This window comes from Bufo bufo, chromosome 1, assembly GCF_905171765.1.
Source record: "Bufo bufo chromosome 1, aBufBuf1.1, whole genome shotgun sequence".
In the NCBI taxonomy this organism is placed as follows: Eukaryota; Metazoa; Chordata; class Amphibia; order Anura; family Bufonidae; genus Bufo; species Bufo bufo.
In genome coordinates this window covers 695,721,743-695,740,999 of record NC_053389.1, presented here as the reverse complement: position 1 = coordinate 695,740,999, position 19,257 = coordinate 695,721,743, and the positions used below count along the sequence as shown (strand labels likewise).

The window sequence follows — 19,257 nt, the reverse complement described above, 5'->3', positions numbered from 1 at the left end:
CAGGAGCTTCTCAGATCCTCCTCCTTGAATTTCTTTGTTTTGGTTTAGTTTCTCATCTCGTTAGTCTATCTCAGCTGTCATGCAGTTAGACTGATCGCTACCCTTTAAGTTCCTCCCCATAATGCAGTAGTGTGCGGCTGATACAACTTCCTGGAGTGTGTGTGCATGCTGTTCCCAGTTCCCTGTTCCCAGTCGTCAGTCGTCATTCGTCTGCAAGATAAGTGCTGTTTATGTATTTATGATTTTGTCTTTTCTGGATCCAGGTGACCCTGACTCCCTCCGTGTCAGTGTAGGGAGCCGGTGGTCGTGTCCCTTCACTATTGTAGGGTCTTCAGGTAATAGATAGCCGAGGAACGTGGATATGCGGCCATCCACCTTTGGGGTGTTCGCATAGGCTGAGCAGTGAGGGAGAGCGGCAGGTCTATTGCAGGGGTCTCCCTTTGTTCCTTAGTTGTGGATCCAGAGAGACATTGTTTATATGGTATTGTCTTGTTTCCTGTACACCATCCGTGACAAGTACAGGCCCCAAAAATTAGGCATTCACCTGACAGAAAAGAACTTGTGATGATGTGACAGGAGGTACATTAGGCGGTGGCTGAATACAAATTATACTGTCGGCCAGTACAGGCCCCAAAAATTAGGCATTCACCTGACAGAAAATGCCTATTATGCCGCTGTATATACATAAGACAAGGACCATTCTTTGTTCTGTGTGGTGGCGGATATGTGTGGGCTGGCATAAGGAAATTCAATTACACTTGTTCGTCACAGGTGTTGAATTCCTCCGAGATCCATGCTTCATTCTTCATTTTTAGAAATGTGAGGTAGTCCACACTGTCGTGAGCTAGACAAGTGCGCTTATCGGTCACGATCCACCCTGCTGCGCTGAACATCCTTTTGGCAGGACACTAGATGAGGGGCAAGCCAAGAGTTCCATGGCAAATTCTGCCAGCTCTGGCCACAGCTCAAGCCTGCACACCCAGTAGTCCAGGGGTTTCTCGCTTCTCAGAGCATCCACATCGGCCGTTAACCCAATAAAGTCGGCACACCTGTCGGTCTAGGCGTTCCCTGAGGCTGGATCCGCATGGCGGCTGTCGATGAGTTGGCTGCAAGAATGATCTCATATCCGAAGTGACCAACACATTTTCAAACCGGCCTCTTTTTGCAGGCGCGGTAGGATTGGCAACCGCACCTGTTTTGCTGTGGGTGGAAATTCCTCTGCCAGCATCTGCAACAGCAGAATGCAGCATCTCTTGCAGCAAGGCCTGGAAATGCTGCATTCTGACAGCCCTCTGTGATGCTGGTAACATGTCTGCTATTTTGTGTTTGTACCGGGGGTCTAAGTACCTTGCCACCCAGTACTGGTCCTTGCCCTTTATGCTTTTTATACGGGTTCCCTCTTCAAACACTGGAGCATGAAGACCCCCATGTTCACTAAATTGAAAGCGGTGGAGCGCCCTGGAGAATGCTCATCGCCCAGGAGAATGTTGTCCTCGGTCTCCTCCCCCCAGCCATGGACAACACCAGGGATACCCGAAAAGTTTAAAGTCCCCCTCAAAGCCTGCTCTTCTTGCTCCTCCTCCCCCCCGCCCACCATCCTCCTCTGACTCCTCTTCAGACTCCTGCTGACTTGTCTCAGATGGAGTAGCCCCCCTGGGAATTCATTCAGTATTGCAACTTCCTCATCTTCCTGCTCCTGCTCCTACACGGCTTGATCAATGACACAATGCAATGCACGCTCCAGAAAGAAGGAGTAAGGTACGATGTCACTGATGGCACCCTGGAGGCGACTGACTAGTTTGGTGATCACATCAAATGGCCGCAGAAGTCTGCATGCATCGTGCATGAGCAGACACTGGCACGGTGAAAAGAAACCAAGTTCCCCAGAACCTGTCCTGCTGCAGAGTTAGTACAGGTAGTCATTAACGGCACGTTGTTGCTGGGCATGTGAAAAAGAAAGAAAAAAGAGGAGGAGGTTAACAAATGCTACCTGGGTCGAAGATATCCCAAGGGTAGTGTTAGACCAGAGGCGCCAAAGGTGATGGTAGTGGAAGGGGTTTAGAAGAGTCAAAGAGATGAAGCAGGTGGGTTGCGGGAAGATAGAGAAGGCAGCTGGAAATAGTGCTAGCACAGCTATACACTTGGTGATCAGGTAATAGTAATGGAAACTTGGAAGTCAGAACTTAAACGTCACCAAACGGCATTTACCGACAAGCCAGTTTTTAGGATGAAACAGTGAAAAAAGACACAAAGGTGCATGCGCCACTCTACGGAACCACGGTGGAAGGAGTAATGGTAGCCCAAGGGACTAGCGTGACAATACTCCGAGTGGAGTGGTATATCCTTCACACAATACAGAGAAATACAGTGATGGTAATGGTAGTAATAAATAATTTAGAGGTGCCAGATGCTAAGAAGAGAATATCAATAATAATATAATAAAACATCAATAATGATATATTTAAAATGTAAGACACATACTGTAATAAATCATGAGATAGAAACAATCCAGAGTGAAACTCTAGTGCACTCACTTCACTGGGGGGTTGCCACCAGGATAAAGCTCAAGATACCTGGGGCAATACCCCCCGGCCGGGATCGCCTGTAGTGGGGTGGAGATTGAAGTCAGCACTCCAGTCATGCAATAGAGATTACAAACAACACGCGGGTCAGCAACTTCTTCGTCAATCGCTTTATTGCAAGGATATGCAGCTCAACGCGTTTCAGGGAAAGCATAAAATCCCCTTCATCAGGAGCAAGAATAATAATAAAGACCGTGTACCGGTAGTACACATATAAATACACACATGGATAACATCAATTGACCGCCAAAATGACATCACTTCCGGTTTCCGGACACTGTGGAAGGCACATTCTGCATAAAATAATGAATAATGGCTTTACATGTATTAGTTCTCAAGAAGACTGTATAGGAGTAATGTGGGAAAGTGCGCAGGTAGGGCCCGATGTGATAGGCCAGCAAACATATATATTAACCATGAGGAGATGGCGCTCGAAGGAAAACATGTAGACAGGAAGTACAATGACTTCTGGTCCAGGCTTGGTGAGACGCACAGGTGGAACGCACGGGGACCCGTGTGCATGCGCTGCAAAGGAACGCATCGGGTATCGTGCGTTCCAAGTGCAGGAAATTACAACGGCAGCCCGGTGGGGATACATGAAGGTATAGGCGTAAAATGAATGCCAATGGTACATGAGAAAGGCAAATAAGGTGGAATAGAAAGGGAGGGTGGGGGAGAGGGCACATAAAATAACATCTATATACAAGTGGGGGGAAACGAATCTCATGCGTATAAGGACCCACAGAGGTACTGGTAAGAACATAATATAGCAGTACCTACAAGAATTGTGTATAAATATTAAAATAATATTAATGAGTACACGGATGAAAAAATAGACGCATATTAATATTAATAGGTACAAGGATGGTAAAATAAACACAATAGAATAATACAGTCAGATAAGCAATAATCCGACTCGTATAATAAAATGGAAATAAGGCTGATTTGGCTGTACGGGATGTTATTTTTCCATCTGTTGTGGTGGCAACTGTTGAAGTCAAGGTAGCTGTTCATGTCCACTTTTTTGAAGTGTGTTCTAGTGGTAATGTTATTATTGATGATCTCTAGATCCCAGTCTAAAAAGGTGGCTTTAGAGCAGGGGTGCACAATCTTTTCTGGTTGGGGGCCACATTGTCAGCCTGAACCAATTCTGAGGGCCGAAAATAAAACTTAAAGGGGTATTACCAACTGAAATACTAGGTTTATGGCATATTGAACATACAGTATATATCATAAATGTCTAGTTACAGTTCTAGTACTCCCATCTAATGGGAGAATGAATAAAAGATACATGTGAGCAGCCACAAGACATAGACATACATGTTTGTGACCAGATGGTTGGGGGCCGCACAGGATGGTATCAAGGGCCGCAGGTTGTGCACCCCTGCTTTAGAGGGATGTCGTTCTAATGTTAGGGTAATGTTCCAGGTGTTATTATTAATATGATTTACAAAAGATGAGAGAGTTTTCGGATTCTCCCTCCCATACGAGGATACGTCGTCAATATATCTCTCATAAAACCTAATATTCAGGTAAGTCAGGAAGCCATGTTGCTCCTTAAAGGCGCAAATTTGGTGCCCATTGCCGTCCCTTTATGTTGCTGGTATACAGTGTCTTGGAAAATAAAGTAATTGTGGTTGAAAATAAAATGTATGGAATTTAAAATTAAAGTTTTCTGAGATGGGGCTATCAGGGGGTCCGCAAGTAGTGTACTTTCCACTGCTTGTATACCAAGGGAATGGGGTTGTAAGTTTCTTTCCATATGAAAGTGTCAAGAGTGGTGATCAAATGGGAAGTGTCTCGTAGGTAAGAGGGTAATTCAAGAACGTACTTTTGTAGGATACTATCTACGTATTTGGACAGATTAGAGGTGAGATACCCCACCCCTGATATGATGGGTCTCCCTGGTGACATAGACGGATGTAATGTTTTGAGGAAGTTACTCTCCTTTTTATCAATGATGCCTAACGTGTACCCCTCATCGACAAGTATTGTTAGTTGTTTTCTATATTTTTTGGTGGATTGGAGGGTAACGTTTGATAGTAGGACTCGTCGGAAAGGATCCGAAGGGATTCTGCAATATAGTAGGAGGCATCTATGAGCACTATGCTGCCCCCTTTGTCAGCACTTTTAATAACGATCTCATTGTTACCAGTAAGGGGCTGCAGAGCTTTGGATAAATGGGAGTTTAAATTGTTTGTTTCTGTTGTTGGGGACAGTGTGAAAAACGCCTCTCTAAAGTCTGACATCACCATGTTATAAATGCTCTCTATATGGGGGCCTTTTCTTTTGAGAGGGTAGAATGTGGATCTTGATCTAATATTCAATGAAATGGGGATAAGTGGGTGGTCGGGATGGGGGAGGCTCAAAGTGTCTGAGTGGGCTTCATCAGCCAATGGGGAACTTATGTTTCAAAACGACACTAAGGAACCATAAGGAACATCGGTCTTGTTGGTATTGATAACAGAATGAGCAATGGGGGTGGGAGCGGTGGAATCTATTTTACGTGAAAGATTTTTAATAGTGAAATGACGGTGGAGGGTGAGTTTACGTATGAATTGGTTGAGGTCTACGAACAGTTCAAAGAGATCGGGTTGATTAGTAGGACAAAAGGAAAGGTCCTTACTCAGAAGTTCTAATTTGTTTCTGGTGAGGACGTACTTTGATAAATTAAATATACCCACTTCCCTTTCTACGTTTTTTTTTGGTCACTGATGTTACGGAATTCCTTATTGTTTGGGTTTTGGTTTCTTGTTTGCGGGAGCGTCGTTTTCCGCCTCCTCTACATCCTCGATATCTATATTTCGCCTTTTCTTTTTGATGCTGGAGACCGGAGTGTAAAAATGAATTATCTTTAATGTCCGTGATGTTACCGGGGTGCTCAGATGGGGTGAATCTGTGGAAAGAACCAAGGGGCTGAGGGCTAGGAAGCTGTTGAGTATTTGTCTGGAAGGAGGAACAGAGGGTCCTTTGTGTACAGTTGGTGAAACATGTTCTAAAAAAGAGTTTTCTGTGAGGTTGGTCAGAAGGGCTAAAAAATCCACAGAACTGGACAGTGAGACTGAGTGAGTGGAAATATTCGATAGATTATTGGGAGAGGGTACACAGTGAGAATTATTCACTGGGGTCGAAGAGCAAGATGGGTTTTGCCCTGGGTTATCACTACTGGGAAGGGAAGGAATACTTACTGTGTTGTTAACTGTTGTACTAAGCAGGGGTGATGGTCTAGAAAGTTTGGGGGATACATACGAGGGTGGTGATCGTCTAGGGGAGTAGTTCCTGTTGGAGGGCGCACTGTTAATTTCACGTCTCAATATGGCGGTATGTGGGAACACATGCCCACCAGAGATCATTGTGCCGGTCTGGTCCTTGTGTTGTTGGAGTTGTGGCTCCAATTCTGGGGGATTTGTAGCTAATCTAATGGGAGAGGGAAAGGCTATAGGGATATTCTGGGAACTAGTCGGGTGGACACGTGATTTAGTCGGGACCACAGAGCTGGAATGGGCTTGTTGATGAACCTTGTTACGACTATTGTATATGGTTCTCATGGTAATCCGTCGCCTGTTACCTCTTAGGGAGCGATCAGAGGGAGGGTGAGGGGGAGGGGGGATTCCAACCTTTATTGTTTGACGTGTTGCTATGGGCAAAAGCTAGATAATTATGTGCTGACTGTTTCGTATGTTTTTTCCTTTCCCACACTCTAAGTTTATCACTCCTGTAGTCTGCTAGATATCTTAGAAGTTTGTTACATTTATTCCTGACATCGTTGTACTCAAAGACTCTCAAATTGGTTCTTTTATTGGATAATTGGTGATGGTTGTTACTAAAGGTGTGTAAGGCACTTTTCAGTTTGGTCACCAAATCTGTGCAAATGCGTTAACGTTTAGTGATAAGTATCCTCTTGAATTTGACAGAACACTCATCGCTAATCTCCATCCATCTTGTACAGAAAAATTAATCTTCAAGGAAGGTGGGTTTAAGGGACAGTCTCATTCCTCGGGGTATTATTCCGAGAGAGAGGTAGATGGATAAAAAAATACCCATCTATTTCATACCGAATGAAGTCCTTAATTATTTCCAAATAGTTAGCATCTGTTCTTACTGTAGTCCCTTCAGTATAATTGATAGTAGTGTCGAGCCAAGTCCCATTAGGGTTGGCTTTCAGTTTATCAGCATATTCAATTGGTATCAAGCTGGTAACTTCCTGCTTGACTCTTTTGATTAACCGGGTGGTGTCCGTAGTAAGGTAAGTCCATCCCGAGTCAGCTTCATAACCTCCGTTCGGCAGGAGTGGTGCCCCTAGCCGATCCATAACAGTGGACACGTGAAAAAGAAGGAGGAGGTTAACAAATGCTACCTGGGTCGATGATATCCCAAGGGTAGTGTTAGACCAGAGGCGCCAAAGGTGATGGTAGTGGAAGGTGTTCAGAAGAGTCAAAGAGATGAAGCAGGTGGGTTGCGGGAAGATAGAGAAAGCAGCTGGAAATAGTGCTAGAAAAGCTATACACTTAGTGATCAGGTAATAGTAATGGAAACTTGGCAGTCAGGATTTAAACGCCACCAAACTGCGTTTACCGACGTTGTTGCTGGGGCAGCCTATCAAGCATATACAAGGTGGAGTTCCAGCGTGTCGGGCTGTCACAAATCAGATGTCTGATGGGCCAGTGGTGTCGCCGCTGAAGTTTAGCAAGGCGAGCCATGGCCGTGTAAGATCTTCTAAAATGGCCAGAGACTTTCCTGGCCTGCCGCAAGACGTCCTGCGCTCAGCAGATTGCCACCGTTGTCTCACACCACTTTACCAACTGTAAAATTGAGCGGGGTTAGCCACTGATTGGCCTGTGACCGCAGAGCTGAAAACAGTGCAGGACCGGTCTGGCTCTTGGCTTCCAGGCACAACAGCCACAGCACACCATAGCAACGTCTCACCTGGGACGTCGAATAGGTTCTGGGGAGCTTGTGGGGTGCAGCGGAAGAGGCAGTAGCAGTGGAAAAGGAGGAGTCAGCTGAGGAAGATACGAAGGATGGAATAGGAGGAGGAGAAGAAGAGGGAGGCCTGCATGCAATCCTTGGCGGTAACACCAAATACACATGGGAGCCACGGGTTGGTGGAGTGGAGGACAAATGAGAGTAGAGTTGAGAAGGAGAAGAGGCAGGTTGTGGAATTCCGGCAGTGTGGCTTTGTGGGTTCTGACGGCGTTGCTCCCACTGGGCTCTGTGATGGGAGGCAGGTGCCTTCTTAAGGTGGTCATCCCTAGGTGAGTGTTGGGCTTACCGTGACTTATGCGTTGACAGCACAGGCTGCAGATTGAAACACTATTGTCAGCAACTGACACATAAAAAATAAATAAACACACTGCGGATCCATGTGACGGCATCCTGGGAGCACAAGATGTGACCGTGCATAGTGGATGGCTCACTCCAGATACATTTGCAGTCTGCTTTTTGCCTCCTATGCCCTGCAAGCTCTGCCTGCTTCTCCTCCTTCTCCTCCCTATCTGTTGCTCCTCTCTTGTGGGCACCCACGTGACATCCATTGACACATCATCATCGTCACCTTCACCACCACTGACATTTGAGATCTCGGAGTAGGCAGCAACAGTGGGGACCTCCCTCCTTCGGCTTATCTGGGTACTGTCATCAGACCGTTGGGTGGCGGCCGTTGCTACCTCCTCTTCCTCATCCGATGTCAAGAATGGCTACGCATTGAAAGGGTCTGGGAATGGATGGGAAAATAATTCCTCTGACTCGAGTGGAGGGGCTATGGTGGTGGTGGTGTATTTGGGGGTCACATAGCAGAGAGTGGGAAGGGTGCAGATACAGAGGATGAGGAGAGTGTAGAAGCGGAAGGGTGAGCCACTCAACCAACTCTGGTGTGCCCTTTGAAGTAATCGCACGTGCCTTCTCCAACTTCCCACTTAGGCTCTGGCCTGGTGCACCTTCTAGACCCCTACCACCCCTGTGGAAAGGCCTGCCTCTTCCTCTGCCTGTCATTTTCCAAAAGAGCCTATGCCAAAGTCCCTAGAGAAGAGCAGTATTTGTGGAAGCGGGTATATCGCAGACCTCAATCAATATTTGGTGGAACCAGGTATATCGCAGGCCTCAATCAGTATTTGGTGAAAGCAGATATATCAAACCCCTTAATCAGTATTTTGTGGAAGCAGGTATATCGCAGGCCTCAATCAATACTTGGTGGAAACAGATATATCGAACCTCTTAATCAGTATTTTGTGGAAGCAGGTATATCAAACCTCTTAATCTGTATTTTGTGGAAGCAGGTATATCGCAGGCCTCAATCAATACTTGGTGGAAACAGATATATCGAACCTCTTAATTGTTTTTTTGTGGAAGCAGGTATATTGCAGGCCTCAATCAATATTTGGTGGAAAGTAGTATATCAAACCCCTTAATCACTATTTTGTGGAAGCAGGTATATCGCAGGCCTCAATCAGTATTTGGTGGAAGCAGATATATCAAACCCCTTAATCAGTATTTTGTGGAAGCAGGTATATCAAACCTCTTAATCTGTATTTTGTGGAAGCAGGTATATCGCAGGCCTCAATCAATACTTGGTGGAAACAGATATATCATAGTAACATAGTACATAAGGCCGAAAAAAGACATCTGTCCATCCAGTTCGGCCTGTTATCCTGTTATCTTAATTGTTTTTTTGTGGAAGCAGGTATATCGCAGGCCTCAATCAATATTTGGTGGAAAGTAGTATAGCAAACCCCTTAATCACTATTTTGTGGAAGCAGGTATATCATAGCCCTTAATCAGTATTTTGTGGAAGCAGGTATATCCAACCCCTTAATCAGTATTTTGTGGAAGCAGGTATTTCACAGCCCTCAATAAATATTTTGTGGAAGCAGGTATATCAAACCCCTTAATTAGAGATGGCCTTGCGGTTCGCACGGCGGTCATTTTGGGGCAAACTTTGCTCATTCCGGATTCGCCGAACATATGGCGATATTCGCACGCACCATATTTTTTTGCATATCGCCCATGACACATCTATTAGGTGGGACAGGACAGCCAATTCAGACGTTTCAGCACATGGACGCACCCCCAACCCTATAACAGAACCCGATCTGTCAGCCATTTTACATTATGTGTTTTGCCAGTGTAGGGAGAAGTTGCATTTTGGAGCAGGGACAGTTAGGGACACCAAATGCTAGCTAATAGGGCCACAATATTTCTTTTAAGGACTGGTATAGGTGTGCTGACGATAGGTGTGATATAGAGGGGTGTGATATACTTATAATATACTTTCTAACATAGAAATTATATAAGCGTATTTGTATTGTGCAGCAGTTGTGTGCAGTTCTGCTGCAATAGCGCAGCTAAATAGAGAGACAAATGCTATTAGAGTAACTAATTGCACTGGGTGTGATATACCTGTTGCCCCAAAAAAACTGCTTGAGGGCTACGATATACCTTCTTCCACAAAATACTGATTGAGGGCTGCGATACACCTGCTTCCACAAAATACTGATTCAGTGGTGCCATATACCCGTTTCTGCCAAATACTGATTGAGAAGTGCTATATACCTGTTTCCGCCAAATACTGATTGAGGGGTGCCATATACCTTCTTCCACTAAATACTGATTGAGGGGTGCTATTGCTATATACCTTCTTCCACCAAATACTGATTGAGGGCTGTGATACACCTGCTTCCACAAAATACTGATTGAGGGGTGCTATATACCTGTTTCCGCCAAATACTGATTGAAGGGTGCCATATACCTTCTTCCACTAAATACGGATTGAGGGGTGCTATTGCTATATACCTTTTTCCACCAAATACTAATTGAGGGCTGCAATATACCTTCTTCCAGAAATACTGCTCTGCTTTACGAACTTAGGCCTTATGCACACGGCTGTTGCTTTGGTACGCATCCGAGCCGCAGTTTTGGTGGCTCGGATGCAGAACCATTCACTTTAATGGGGCCGCAAAAGATGCAGACAGCACTCCGTGTGCTGTCCGCATCCATTGCTCTGTTCCGTGGTCCGCAAAAAAAAATATAACCTGTCCAATTCTTGTCTACGCTTTGCGGACAAGAATAGGCAGTTATATTAAAGGCTGTCCGTGCCTTTCCGCAAATTGCGGAACACACACGGACACCATCCGTGTTTTGCTGATCCACGATTTGCGAACCACAAAACACACAACGGTCGTGTGCATGTAGCCTTAGGCAGAGGGTCATTTAGAAAATCACAGGCATAGGAAGAGGCAGACCGTTTCACAGGGATGGTAGGTGTCGGGCAGGTGCACCTGGCCGGGGCCTAAGTGGGAAGTTGGAGAAGGCACATGCGATAACTTCAAAGGACGCACCAGAGTTGGTTGAGTGGCTGACTCAGCCTTCCACTTCTGCACCCTCTTCATCCTCTGTATCTGCACCCTCCTCACTCTCTGCTGTGTGCACCCCCAAAGACACCACCACCACCACCACCACCATAGCCCCTCCTCGAGTCAGAGGAATTATTTTCCCATCCATTCCCAGACCCTACCAATGCAGCTACGCAGCCATTCTTGACATCGGATGAGGAAGAGGAGGTAGCAACGGTCGCCACCCAACGGTCTGATGACAGTACCCAGATTAGCCCAAGGAGGGAGGTCCCCGCTGTTGCTGCCTACTCCGAGATCTCAAATGTCAGTGGTGGTGAAGGTGACCATGATGACGTGTCGATGGACGTCACGTGGGTGCCCACAAGACAGGAAGAGGAGGGGAGTTCAGAGGGAGAGACGGAGCAGCAGATGGAGAGGAGAGGGAGTAGAAGCAGGCAGAACTCGCAGTGCACAGGAGGCAAAAAGCAGACTGCAAATGTATCTGGAGCAAGCCATCCACCGTGCACGGTCACATCTTGCGCTCCCAGGATGTCGGCACATGGCTCGCAGTGTGGGCTTTTTTTAACGTGTCAGCTGCTGACAATAGTGTTGCCATCTGCAGCCTGTGCTGTCAACGCATAAGTCGCGGTAAGCCCAACACTCCACTAGGGACGATCTCCTTAAGAAGGCACCTGGCCTCCCATCACCAAGCACAGTGGGAGCAACGCCGTCAGAACCCACAAAGCCACACCCCCGGCGCTCCACATCCTGCCTCTGCTCCTTCTCCTCTCTCCTCCCATTTGTCCTCCACTCCACCTTCCACCGTGCCGTCGTCACGTTCATCTGGCACAGGGCAGGCTTCCGTGGCCCAAATGTTCGAGTGTGAAAAAATGATGACGCTGGATCCTCTTGCCCAACGGCTGACCGCTGGATTGTCGTAACTGCTAGCCCGCCTACTACTGCTATATAAATTGGTGGTCTCGGAGGCCTTTAGAAAATTGCATGCAGGCCTGCCTCTGCTTCTCCTCCTCCTACTGCTCCTCCTTTTCCACTGCTACCGCCTCTTCCGCTGCACCCCCCAAGCTCCCCAGATCCTATTCGATGTGCCAGGTGAGACGTTGCCATGCTGTGCTGCAGCTGTTGTGCCTGGAAGCCAAGAGCCACACTGGTCCTGCACTGCTTTCAGCTCTGTGGTCACAGGCCAATCAGTAGCTAACCTCGTTCAGTTTGACAGTTGGTAAAGTGGTGTGCGACAATGGTGACAATGGTGCCAATCTGCTGAGCGCTCTAAAAACAGGGCAAATTTTTGCCAATGATCGCCCTCTGGTATATCACTGTCCATGTTGTGGGACTATTTGTGTACTTCTAGTAAGTGTTTGCTGACTACAAATATGACCTGAAGGTTTTTCAGGTTCGCTTGCCATTAAAGTGAATGGGGCCCGCCGGGAACGCACGTTTGCGAATCGTCCCGGCCAATGCTCGTCCATCACTATTTTGTGGAAGCAGGTATATCATAGCCCTCATTCAGTATTATGTGGAAGCAGGTATATAAAACCCCTTAATCAGTATTTTGTGGAAGCAGGTATATCGCAAGCCTCAATCAATATTTGGTGGAAACAGGTATATCGAAGCCCTTAATTGGTATTTTGTGGAAGCAGATTAATCGCAGGCCTCAATCAATATTTGATGGAAACAGGTATATCAAATCCCTTAATCAGTATTTTGTGGAAGCAGGTATATTGCACCCCTCAATCAATATTTGGTGGATGCAGGTATATCGAACCCCTTAATCAGAATTTTGTGGAAGCAGGTATGTTTCACACCTCAATTATTTTTTTTGCCACAACAGTTATATCGCACCACCCTGTTTATTTAGTGCAACAGGTATATCGCAGCCCTCAATCAGTATTTTGTGGCAGAAGGTATATCACACCCCTCAATCAGTATTTTGGGGGGCAACAGGTATATCAAACCCATTGCAAATAGTTGAAGGAGTAAATGAGAAGATTGAGCATCTCTCACCTGCTGCACCTGTGGTGAGCACGGTACCAGCCTGGACACGGCCGTAACAGCAAATCAACAAAAAGAGAAAATACCGCTCTTGAACAACAGGAGACACTTTATTTAGCGGTAAAACTTCCAATCCTCATAGGCAGGGTATAGTCAACATGTTTCGGACCTTCGTATATCAGTCCTTATTCATGACATAAAAAACCCAAACTGAACAGTTACCCATATACCCCTCCTCCACCAATCCATGGAGGTTGAGGCATCACATGGGTGTTTAACTGTTTGTTAAGATTTAAAACAGACATAATGTAAAAACAGCTTGTACATATCTTACTAAAATCAAAGACGTGTAGCAAGAAACCCACAACATAAGCTGATATATTCCAACATAATCCCATAGACACTTAATTATACTGTCAAATTAAATCTTGTCTCTTATTTAATCCTGCTGGAATCCGGGTATTCAATTGGAACATGCAGAAAGTCTCTCTGTTGAGAAGCTTTCTGCGATGGTCCCCGCCCCGTAATGGGGCTGTAACTCTTTTAATGCCAACCACACTCAATGCTGAGGAATCGCCTCCATGTTCCAAGGCAAAATGCAAACTAACAGCGGAAACGTTCCTTGTTTTATAATGCGCTATGTCGGATATATGTTTTCTAATCCTGCTTTTAAATGCATTTGTTGTGCAACCCACGTATTGAAGCAAGCAAATTTGACATGTGATTAAATAGATGACATACTTAGTATTGCAATTCAAATATGTCTTGATTGCAAATTGTCTTTTATAGATGTAAAAATATTGCTTACTTCCATGTAAGCAAATAGTTGTTCCAATAGCGTTTGTCCCTCTGTGTAGCTGCAGTATCACAGCAGAACCACAAAAAACTGCTGCACAATACAATTGCACTATAATATACTTTCTATGTTAGATAGTATATTATAAGTATATCACACCCATCAGTAAGTCACACCTATCGATAGCACACCTATACCAGTCCTTAAAAGGACTTTTGTATCCCTATTAGCTAGCATTTGGTGTCCCTAACAGCCTGTCCCTGCTCCACACAGCAACTTCTTACTACACTGGCAAAAGACTGAATATAAAATGGCTGCCAGATCGGGTTCTGTTATAGGGTGGGGGTGTGTCCATGTGCTGAAACGTCTCAATTGGCTGTTCTGTCCCTCCTGATGGATGCGTCATGGGTCAAAGTTCGGCACAATGCAAAAGAATATGGCGCCGGCGGACGTCGCCATATGTTTGCATGTTCGGCGAATCGCGAACACGCAAAGTTTGCCGTGAAATGACTGCCGGGCGAAACGCAAGGCCATCTCAAGCCGCCATTTCCTGCGATCCGTCTTCTTTGTCTCTGTTGCCAGGGACAGATTTTGCCTGACAACAAGCAGATGATTACAAGTTTAGGTAGAAGTGAGACCCCTAGTGGCCATGACTTTACAACTTTTTTCAGGCGGATGCAGGCAGATTTTTTTTAAATGAAGTGATTTAGAAATTTGCTATGTACACCATTCTCTATTAAATGAAATGAAATTGTGTGAAAGTACAGTGACTCTTTAAATATACCCCATTTTCCCCACTATTTAATGCGTTCTTTTATATATAAATATATGTAATGTCACATTTCTTTTAAACCTGCCTACTAACATCCTCTGTCAATCCGAAATGTCTGTGTCTCTACTTATTTTTTATTTTTTTTGGAACAAACTGTTAAGATTATCAATAGCTTCAAGGTTAAAAACGCCAGCGTACTATAGTGAACACTTCGATATGAGACATACAGTTAATATTGAATATGAATTGGATTACTAGAAGTTATCGAAAAAAACATGTCATTTATGTCTAAGGAAGAAAAGCCACAAATCCCAGAAGGTAAATGTAATGCATCTATTTTCTTTTTATAACAGAACTCATGCGAGAAAGATGTAACCCTGAATATCCTGAGTGTATTAAGTGAATTGCTGTCTGCTGGTAAGTGACCACACTGCATTAGTATTTTATTGCAGCTGATGTTCTTAGAAATGATAGGGTTGTAAAAACACATTACAAGCAATATAAAGCAACTACACTCACTGTACTAAGGATAATGATTCCAATACATTGCACTTTTTAACCCAAACCAAAAATGGCTACTGCAGTGACTGAGCCAAATACATGCACTTGTTTAAGAGGGTTATTAACCTTTCACTGACAACATCATTTTCTAGTATGAAATGCTGAAAATACTGGAGAGTTTTTTCCTGGATATAACTAAGAATTTGGGCATCGGTTTATAAATATTTCCAGGCTTTTCTGTTTAGGCTACTTTCCATTTGCGTTTAACTTTTCTAGTATTGAGATCCAGCAGAGAATCTCAATACCTGAGAAAAACGATTCTGTTTTGTCCCCATTTATTATCAATGGGGACAAAACGGAACTGAACAGAACAGAATGCTCCAAAATGCATTCCATTCCGTTTGGTTGCTTTCCCATGCCGGACAGAAAAACTCTGCAAGCTGCGGTTTTATGTGCGGCATTGGATGCGGTGCAAAACGGATCTGGCATGACACACAATGGTGTTTTATGCAGGATCCGTCATTGCTATTTTAAAGATAATACAACCAGATCCGTTCATAATGGATGCAGATGGTTGTATTATCAGAAACGGAAGGGTTTTGCTGATCCCTATTGGATCAACGTGAAAGTAGACTTAGTTCACATTAGTTTTCTATTTGCTTATGGTGTTATTTATTTTAGAAATATTTGTGTTTTGTAACATGTCAAATGTATCAAATGAGGAATTAAACGGATATTCTGCTAATTTCAAGTTATTAAGTATAATTTTTAGACTGTTGGGTGTCCTACCACAGGGACCCCCACTCATTATGAGAACTGGTGGCCATACCCCACAGAGATTAATGGAGTGGAGTGCCTGACCTGTCACTCCATTCATTTTACGGGACCTTGTGAAGTACAGAGCCTCCATTCTCATGATCAGTAGGGGGTCTAAGCAATAAGACCTCCACTGATCTAATAGGTATTCAGTATTCTGTGGATTGGGGATAACTTGAATTTACCGGAATACACCATACATAAGGAAAACATCAGTAGAGTAGGAAGTATACATTGCAAGATATTTCTAACAATTGGAATGATTTTCTCCGTGGAACATTGTTTTGATTGTATCAAATTGAACAAAACAGGTGATGACATCACAGGGCTGGTGTTAAGATGTCATATGTGATGGCCACTTTAAAGAGAGTATGCCATGATTGATTATCTTCAGCTTGGAAGCTCAAGGGACGTGTCCTTTCTGCTTCAGTTGTCTCTCTGTAACTGACACAGCTTCTAACAGAACATATAGCGGGTGGCAGTTGAATATTAAAGATGTACAATATGTTTCACGACACAACCCCTTTAAGGCTTAAAATTGGTGATGATGTCACAGAACTGATCATAGATTTACATCACATCCCCTATGACAGAATAACTGCTATAGGACTTACATCATAATGGGTCAGAGTTATTATGTGTATGTGGACTTGAGGATACAACAACTTAAAATGCTGACATGTTTTACTCAATCATATGTTTCTTAAATTAAACTTTAGAAACACTACATGTATCAGACTTTAGACATCATTTTTCTGCTTGAAGAATAAAAAACGAAAGGAACTTCACGCATTTTAAATAATGGAGGCAAAAATGTGCTTCTTACAGTACATAGAGTACTGTAAGAAGCACATTTTTGCCTCCATTATTTAAAATGCGTGAAGTTCCTTTCGTTTTTTATTCTTCAAGCAGAAAAATGATGTCTAAAGTCTGATACATGTAGTGTTTCTAAAGTTTAATTTAAGAAACATATGATTGAGTAAAACATGCTTCCTTATATTCTGTATTTAAAAAAAATGCTAGCACTGGGTTCCGAATGAAGAATTTTTTTTTTTTATTAGAAAACATAAAAAATTGTTCCTTTGTGAGAGTTCAAGGCCATGTACACCTTCCGGGGAATTTTTTATCATTACATTTTACTCACTTTGGGTAATTTTTTCAATTGATTTTTATTAAAAGTATTAAGGCATTTCTGAGAAACAAGGGTTAAAAAAATCAGTCTGTTTGCTTGCTGTGATCTCTGATCTCCTGACCTCATAAACACTTTTTTGTCATATTCTTATTAGTTTGATAGAAATTGAACTATAATAAGTGTTTATGAAGTCAGGAGATCAGAGCTAAGAGCTACACATGAGCCTAGGCTGACAGATTTAAAAGAAAACAGAAAGTCACAGCTTGCAAACAGACTGATTTTTTTAACCCTTGTATATTCAGAAACAGCTGAACATTTTAATAAAGACCAATTGAAAAAAATCATTTTTAGCCCAAATTAGTAAAATGTAATAATAAAAAAAAACTGTACAAAGACTTTAAAGATTCATTGTTCTACTTGTCTTATTATTCCAGGAACTCACCGCAGGATTTACTACATGATATCCAAGGGTGGTAGTGAAGCCCTTCTTCAAACCCTGGTAAATTTGGCAAGATCAGATCCCCTTGACTATGGTCTCCTATTTACCCTTCTACGCCTGATGGTCAAGGTAGGCCAGAAAGGTACTGTATCTGTGGGATTCTTCACTCTACATGCAGTAATAGGTTACAAAAGTGCATTTTTGTCATGGCAAAAATTAATCTCATTAGCAGAATTGATCCAATTGAATCAAACAGGAGAAATATGCAAATAGTATAGCAACAATTGCCATTAGATCAATTAACCTTAGATTACCCACTGTAACCTGTTGATGGGCAATGGAAAGCCATTTCAAATTTGCTTTCACTAGTGTGGATTGCCCCAGCAACCAGCGACAATACCTTAAAAGGGTACATATATTTGGATACCCCCTGCCATCCCCTCGCCATACCTGTAGAGGAAAGAATACTGCTCCCCACACAGTTTTTTGGCTCTTTCAGTCCACTGCTGTGTTTGCCAGTTCCCACTTGTAAACGGGGGTTACATGGGCTGCTTCAGCCACTGAATGGCTACAATGGTGATGTGTCCCCCAGGCATGTCACTTGGTCACATTCTGCTTGGGAGACACATCACTGCTATGCCAAGTGATTGGCTTCACCTAACTGAAGTTTACCAGTGAGGACTGGCATGTAGTGAAAGCAGCGGTGGACCAAAGGAGCCAGGACTCAGTAGGTAACGACTCAGGTCTGATGTGGAGGGGGACAGCAAAAATTTGTTAAGACACTGGAGAACCCCTATACGGCTGCTTTCAGATAGGCAACAAGTCCATCTGGATGCTGTTAATAGAATGGGTACCTTAACATGAGAGATTCTCTGTAGGACCATGAGTGTGTTCTGAGAAAATCACAACATGTTCTACTGGGTATTTGTTTTTCCCTCAAGACTCATTCATTCTGTAACCTGCTGGCCACAGATTGGACTGCCTTTTCATGGTGACAGGTTCCCTTTAAGTTTGAAAAAATAAGATATGAAAATGAAAACTCGAAATATGGGCATGAGATAAGAGTCTGTAATGTTTGGGGAGAGAGAGAAAGAGAACAGTAAGCGCCATGCCCTCTCCGTTGTTTATCTGGGCACAGCACCATACATACTGTTGGGGCTGCACCTGGTATTTCAGCTCAGTCGCATTTATTGAGCAGCTCCTTTATTCAGCTGATCAGTTGAGGAAGTGGAAGTGGGACCCCTATGTTTCAATACTGATGGCACATCTTGATTTGTGAATATGATTTCAGTCTTATTCTCTGTCTCTTTGCCAGTTTTACATCCATGTTGTCCTGTGGCATGACATATATTAATAGGGATTTATGTATGCTTTATGCTTATGTGATGAATTCTAGGCAGTGACCCTTGACATGCTAGAAATGTTATTTCTGCACTCTGCATTTGACAACAATGCTGATCTCATGGTTATGTCAAGAAAATATACACAGTCGAGTCACATTATTATGACCACTTTCTACTTTTGACATCGGCAGCATGTAGCTCATGAAGAGGTCACATATCCCTTGTTACTGTCATGGTTAAAAGTAGTGATTTATCAGAGTTGCAAAAAGGGATGACTATTGGCTTTTGGGACAAGGGTGGCAGTAGTTCTGAAACAGCACAGTTTGTGAACTGTTCGCACGCCGCTGTGGTGAAAGTGTATCGTGAGTGGACAGTTGGCCATACTGTGAATCAGTGACATTGAAACTGCGGAGCAACATGAGCCATTGATGTGAGAGGTGAATGTCAGGTATGAAAGTGCGAGAGGGCAGAGCAACACACTACAGTGGAGCAGCTCACCACTAGGGATGAGCAAATAGACTTTGGATGAAACATCCGAA

The 19,257-nt window shown here is 43.8% G+C and overlaps 1 protein-coding gene across 1 annotated transcript in view; it reads left to right on the top strand.

Moving 5' to 3' along the window:
- Positions 1–19,257, top strand: part of AGBL1 (AGBL carboxypeptidase 1) — a 1,172,656-nt gene that overhangs the window by 78,278 nt on the left and 1,075,121 nt on the right. Inside the window, exons 2-3 of the mRNA XM_040414188.1 lie at positions 14,841–14,904; positions 17,371–17,517. Of these exons, the coding sequence (XP_040270122.1) occupies positions 14,841–14,904; positions 17,371–17,517 (211 nt within the window). The remainder of the gene's footprint in view (positions 1–14,840; positions 14,905–17,370; positions 17,518–19,257) is intronic.